We start from the raw sequence: 7,135 nt of genomic DNA on the forward strand, positions 1-7,135 counted from the left end.
TGTAAATCTAAATGCACTTACATTATTGGTGTTTTCATTAATAAGTGAACATTCGGCATGAGTTAGAAAAATCTTACTAGCAAAAACACTACAAATTACCAGCTGTTCATAAAATGCGGTATAAAATATTCTAGAAAGTAACTCATCTAGGGACCCCATTTTACCGCTGACGAAGCTAATATCGAATAGAAGATAGTTACAAAAGGTAGAATAAAACATGGGGTACTATTGCCTTGCCTTTTATTTGTCTCCGGATGATTTTAGAATGGTATCATAATGATTCAGTTGTTGCAATTTAAAAAGGGCAAATGCACTATCTTCATTATTTGTACTGGTTATAGATATGTGCTTTAAGGTGGTGTGCGACCTGCTCATCAACCCTTGATTAGAGGACACTGTCAGATAAAGATTACCACTGTCTACACATGGTTCATCCTATATGTATATTTAGATAATGAACTGCAACACTCAAATATTACAGGATAAGTCAGTGAAAGTTTTATTATATCAAAGACATAACAACAGGTAATGCATTCAGTTATGCCATACTAATAAATTATCCCCGATTGATCGAAATACGCTAGTTAACAAGACAACAATCACATGTGTTCACTTACATGTATATATACTACAAGCAGTAGGAATTCTATTTACAAGTGTCCCCAGCTTTTCCATCCTTTTCTTAAGAAATCATGCATTTGTAAGAAAATAAGTGGTTACACAGTTGCTTTAGTTTTCTTCGTAATAATCTATTCGTAAAATGAAGCGTAATTCAGCTCCCCTAAGAGATCTTGAGCTTTAAGAAATCAGAATGACAAAATTATCGACAAAGTAGCACCGATAAAATGTTGGATAGGTTTGTTTAATCTTAACTATTCCTAGCGCATTTTCACACATTACTGACAGTCGAAAAGCACGGTTAAAGAAAAGTGTTATAGAAGCAACTATATCACATAGAAGAAATGTCTAGAACTGTTAGTTTTTCTAAACACTGAAAGGCGTGCACACGTCTTTTACGCTATTCCAATTATATAGGATGGAGCGCAAATATTTTTTTCTTTAGAGAGACTTTACGTCTTATACAGCAGATTTTTTTAAAACAAAGTAGTGATTTATTTGCAGTAATTGTATCCTGCTTAGCAAGCATATATACCGGGCCACCCTGGTTCTGCTCAGGTCAGTCAAAGACTCCTAAATCCTAAATTTGTGACAGCTGCTGCAGAACACGGGGCAGGAATGACCACAATGTATTTAGACGGCATTCCTTCATTTCTTTTTCCTCGAGACGAAATCGGATACGCGTTCAAGATTGGCTGAGTATATATATATATATGTGAGTCAATCAATCCCAGAGTTACCAACAATAGATACGTAAGCCAATCATAACCGCATCAACGCTGTAACGTCAACATACGGTATTATACTTCCTAAATAGGCAAAGCAGTAACAATTATGCGCACGTTTTTTTGTGAGAAGTAACAGCATTGCGAAGCAACATTACTGTTCATTGTAGACAATGACAACGTATTATTACTATTATTTTTACAGCAAGTATTTGTATTGTACATAAACGTCCCAGCAATTGCCTGTCTCCATTGAAATGCCATCTTGTCTTCTAGTGACAGAAATGATCGGGCAAAGCTAAGCGTTATGTTCAAAACGTTCCGCCCCAGTTTTTTGTTCTGCAACCGTTTGCGCGTTCAGATACCGAGCCTCTGCGCGATCCTATCCACGGTGAGTTGCGACAGTCCATAGACGTCTTCCGCCATCTCTTCGACAGAAGTGTAACGAACTTTGCGGAAATCAAATAGTTCCAACATCAAGTTCATCACTTCTTGCTGTAACGCGTATTCAATAGAAAAAATAAGAAATAAGCAGGCTATATTTATTAGCCACAGATTAAACTTGTCTGAAATAATGCTTAAAGGCGGTAAAAAACGTAAAACATGAAACATGTATGGGTTAAACTCACTTAGATCAGACAGAAAACTACTTGTATTGTTTTTTAACATGTGTTGCATATTTGGAGAACATTTTTCAAGAAGAACTGAATGATCAAGATGGGCTATGAGTTTGGGTTACATTCCAAGTATGCGTCATATTTAGGCGAGTTTATCAATTTCGTAATAGCAACACCTAACTCCAAAGTAGAAAAACCTAACCTTAAAGAAGAGGCAGGTCTTTTTTAGATCCTGGTTGGTGCCAAGGAAGCCCCAGGCCAGAACAGGAGTCAGGTTCTCTGCTACGCCGTAGAAATGCGTGAAAAATCCATTATCGACCTTTACTCTGCTCTTCTTGGCCTTGATGACCGACCAGATAGCAGTGGACAACGCCGTCTCGCGAAAGCCGGCGGAAAGCCATCTGTTTTGAATAACGGACACAACAGACTGTGGAGGATCGTCCAAGTCGTCGAACGCTTCGATGAGTAAAAAATCGAACACGACATCATAGATCGTCAGCGCAGTAACCCCGCGCGCACGCAGCTCCTGCTCCATGACATCGCGGTTTGTGGGTTGACCGACCCACTCGATGAGTTTGGCATACGCTTCGAGACAGAATTTCGGGTCCTTCTCAGCATAGACAAGTAGACCAGCGAGAATCTGCGACCCTGCATCTACGTACATTTCTCGGATGGCAGGCTGACTTGTCAAATGGGCAAAGGCTAACCGAACACAATGCAGTTTTGCCAAATATTCTTCGTCTGATTGGCATCCAACCAGCTGAGTACGAATAGCACGCGCAGGAACACCTACAAATGATGAGAATGGTAGGACATGATAATGAAATCTAGTTCAATAGGCCGGCAACCATCACTGAACTCCGTACCTAGAAATTAGAGATCGGGGGTAAAACTCCGCCGGTATAGACGAGCATTTTTTACAAACATTTCTTTCTCTAGAATGCTAAGCAAGACCCTTTGAATGAATTTGGCTTTAGCATGCTACTGTTTACAGCTCCTAGGCATAAAAATGCACATCTGCAAAATAACCAAAGTATAATTTTATTTAGAGTATGATAAGATAGGAAAGGCTAGTTAGAATACATAGGTTAAGTGTTGCACCTACCATCGAGCTTAAGCATTTGAAGTGCATTCTGATACAGTTTTAGGTCGTCGGGATTGAGAGCTTCTTCGAAATCTCTCAGGTTTGCGATATCCCCTTCAGCAGAGACGAAGCTTTCGTCATCAAAGCTCGTCACAGTACGAGCATCAAATCTATATCAAGTGAAAATAGTAAGCTCCCAGACGACAAATCGGTTAACCTCTTTTCTGGGAGTTTGCTCCCAGTAGATCTTATGCTGTAAACATGAATTTTATAATAATGATATATAATAATCTTAAAGTTTGATCATTTCACGTTTCAATTAAAATAAAAAAGTAGATTAGGAACTGGGATCGACGTTGGTTTTCCAAGTACACTGAGATCTACTCATTACGAAGAAACTACGAATTTACCTGTCATAGTCCCTGCTATATCCACCGGCAATAGAACTTCGATTGTCATCGCTAATTTGGAACAATAGAGAGGTATTATCCAAAAAAAGTTTTGCACAGTTATCACGAAGTTTGAAAGCTTGTTTCATGACAATTTGCAGCTGCGCCACAAACTCAGCCTCAGCATTTGTCTGCAATCGAATGATCACAGCCAAATTGTTGTCAATTGCCGACCTTACAAATGTATATGCACTTATATGTGTATATTAAACATATGTGTATATAATGAAAGTTGGATTTGCAGCCGTTATATTACAACGATACAGAAATCATACGGCAGAAATACATGAAATTACCACTGATATTATTAACGAGCGACTTTATTACGCGCGTATACAGTATAGGTGAATTTTCAGCTGCGTGGATCACGATCAAAATGCTACGTACCGGCAGAGCCATCACATGGTTGGCGGCTTGCCCCACGGGCAGAGACTGAAAGACGCCGATCGAGTCATCCCAGTAGTGAATTGCTGTATCCAACGCTTCCATCCCCATTACGCCGAGCTGCTGAGGACTCAGTTCTTGGGTGCGGGATTCGACCAGATTGCCAGTGCCACCGCCCGCTCCACTGAACCCTCCTGCGGCACTACCCCTTCCTGAACTGCCGAGGGTAGCTGTGGACACTCGATCAGCCTCACGTGACTGTCGGCAACGTACGCATAACGGCGATGGCATGCTGCGTAGCTGAGGTATATCTATGGCGAATAAAGGAAAAAAATCCTACGAAATGTCAGTGCCTCATTATGAATTATCTTCACCGATTATGTAAATTTTAAATGCTATAGATAAAAATACTAAGACGATCGTGATAGTGCTAATAGTTGTCATCATATTAACTAGTAAATATTGAATTTATTCAATCTATGTACACTAAGGACCTCTTATGAATTCCACGCCTAAAAATAATTGTTAAATCACAACTAGCTCGAGAGCAAAACTTCATTTATTTGAAGTACCCTGATTGTAAGATGTTTCGTCTACGTAAGCTTAAGGGATGTTTCGAGACGGATAGGATGAATACGAGTGATTATATCGAAGACTTTTTGTGTGCGGCTTTTGCAATAATAACGCATTAACAATTCGGAGAGCACTTGCCGCCATTTAGTCCGCGAAAGGAATAGAGCTTTGTCCGAAGTTCTGACATTGGCCCTCCATTTGCGTGAGCATCTTTCCCACGTCGCCATCTCAGCCATAGACGAGTCGTTACCCCCACAACAAGGATGGCACTGCCACAGGCGAGAAGAATAAATTTGACACGTGCTGGAACGAACGGAAGTCGAATCGATGACCCCGCCCGTATCGAGACAGGCATTGCCTGGGACCATCAAGTTACATGGAAATATAGAAAATCAGAATATTAGAGCGTTAATTGCGTTGATATAGACTCTAGACTTATTCGTTACATGGGTAGTTAATGGGGGCTTTTATGGAATTTGAGCATTATTAACTCTTGGCTATACCATTCCAATGCGTCAAGTACGAGGATCAAAGTTATCCATTAAGGATAGATCCACTTTAAGTAAGATGCAGCGTAACTGAAGTATTTGTACAATTTGAGCACGCTAGTCGAAAGCTTGTGTATTAATAGTATATCAGAAGAAACCGAATAATCTGTACAAGGTTGGTTGTTGGGTTACTCGTATATAGGATGGGGTAAAAGCCTCGAAACAGTTCCACGCAGCCAAAGATTCCGAGATAGTTACAGGAGCTATAGTAAACGAAATTTAATAAAGGAAACACAAGCGATTCGACAAATAGACCATGCAAGGACTATATGGCATCTGTGCATGAAATCATGTCAGCTATGGAGGGTCTTTTGTCTCTCTGGTAAGTACTGTCAGGCGTTTTATTATCTTAATTCTTTAATGTCACCATCTAGCATCTCATTGCTACATAGCTTCATCATTCGCCTGTTGCTGCCCCTGTTATTTCAAAATGTGAGAATATTTACACATTGATACAATTTTACTCTTTTACGTGATCGACCCCTAGTGCAAAGAATTAGCAGTTGGGCATGCACAAGTTTGATTCTCCGGATTTTTATAGCAACAAAGGATTTTAATTTTGTCTAATCTGAAACACCAGCACTTGTGAGAATGAACAGTGTGCATATCAATAACGTTGGCATCTCTGTATTCGTTTGCTATACATACGAACTCGTTTAAAATGCCCAATTTAATTAAATTTTATACATTTTCCTGATGCTGGTACCGCGCGAAAATGGTCCAGCTGCCGCTTCGAAGACTCCGCTCCTTTTGTCTCTGTCTGAGGAGTTAGAAGTATACGGTACGTTGTAGGATTTAACTACATACTGAGGGTTCGCTCCAACTAAGCACCAGTAGGGTCACCCTGATCACACAAACCGAACTCGCGAGAATTCTTCACGTGATGTACATCATATTGTGTGCGAGATATACATTTCACTAAAAACTTACCGATAAGCCTCTCTGCAGGCCACGCGCCAAAGAACAACACAGTCTAACTCAACGACTTAGCGGCTCGATTTATCCGACCGTCAAAAGCTGGACAGCGGCGATCCATCTAAGCAGAACAAAAATAACAACATAGAACCGACAGCGCTGAGCACACTGGCCCGCGGTCCTATCCGCTAAAGCCAACCACGTACAAATAAAGATCTGGAGAGGGAGACCGATGTTGCAAACAGCTTTTCACACCCAGCTCATAGAAGAGGACAACAAGAGACCCGTGCAGGGGACACATGCAATTGGATTGGAACATGTCGAGGAAAACAATGCGGGCCGCCATCTTGCTCTGGGAGAGTGCATGTTACGAAGATAGTGAAAACGCGCGCGGAAATTGGCAAATTCGCATCTGCACCAAAGTGCGGAGCCTAACTTTCACCGTACCTATCAAAATATGAGTGTATCATGTGTTGTACTAGATTTGTATCTTATTCGCCCATTAAAGTTTCTTACTTAATAGCTAAACATAACTGGATTTCCCCGTAGGTCGTTCGTTGGACAAAGCAATTCATACGTTCAATTAATAAACTTAAATTCATAGATTCAACAGTATAATCTCTAGTAGGAGACATGTAGTTTAGTCCGGACCTATATGCCGTTATGCTGGCTAGATTAAGTGCCCAAAAACCGTTCGATTTAAATTTACAAAAAAAAAAAAAAGTACAGTATATGGAGATAAATGCCAAAACGGGTTAAGCGTGCGGTGCGTATTTCCTTAGGAAAGTTGCCAAGATAGACGACCATTGGTGATTTAAGTTCAGTCATTACAATTAATCTACCCGATATATGAAACTCGCTGATGTGCCGTACTTGGTATAGAAAATAAGTCTTTGCTGTATGCTGGCTACGAGTAAAACAATTGGACCTCCACTCTAGGTCCAATAGACGTGTTTTTTCGCATTTCACGTTCGGTACTTGAGTTGTTAAGCACTGCTTCAAATGGGCGGTTCAACGAACCGTGTGCTTACGTCTGAATCAAACCCAGATCATCACGTATTCTTAAGTTCAACAGCCAAGCACGTTACTTTCCGCGCTATCATGGAGGCTCTCAATCAGGCTTAAAGATAACGAAACGTTTTGATACTCATGCATCGTAATGTCGCAACACCATTATCTTCGACGCCCGGCCATTTTTTTTTCGTCTTTTTCACCGTACAAG

The 7,135-nt window shown here is 40.6% G+C and overlaps 1 protein-coding gene across 2 annotated transcripts; it reads right to left on the reverse strand.

The window, feature by feature from the left end:
• Positions 1-471: 471 nt before the first annotated feature.
• On the reverse strand, positions 472-6,158 carry Miga (mitoguardin). 2 transcript variants are annotated; one of them, XM_022844449.2, is made up of 7 exons: positions 5,929-6,158; positions 4,589-4,808; positions 3,881-4,188; positions 3,455-3,624; positions 3,066-3,214; positions 2,163-2,749; positions 472-1,838 (listed from the first exon to the last, which is right to left on the reverse strand). In XM_022844449.2, the coding sequence occupies exons 2-7, from the start codon at positions 4,803-4,805 to the stop codon at positions 1,701-1,703; spliced, it is 1,569 nt and encodes a 522-aa protein (XP_022700184.1). In that variant the 5' UTR covers positions 4,806-4,808; positions 5,929-6,158; the 3' UTR covers positions 472-1,700. The 2 variants fall into 2 exon arrangements, with proteins under 2 accessions (XP_022700184.1, XP_022700185.1); XM_022844450.2 differs by lacking the exon at positions 5,929-6,158 and adding an exon at positions 5,686-5,788.
• Between the last annotated feature and the right edge of the window lie 977 nt (positions 6,159-7,135).

This window comes from Varroa jacobsoni, unplaced genomic scaffold (genome assembly GCF_002532875.2).
Source record: "Varroa jacobsoni isolate VJ856 unplaced genomic scaffold, vjacob_1.0 scaffold_1109, whole genome shotgun sequence".
Lineage (NCBI taxonomy): Eukaryota > Metazoa > Arthropoda > Arachnida > Mesostigmata > Varroidae > Varroa > Varroa jacobsoni.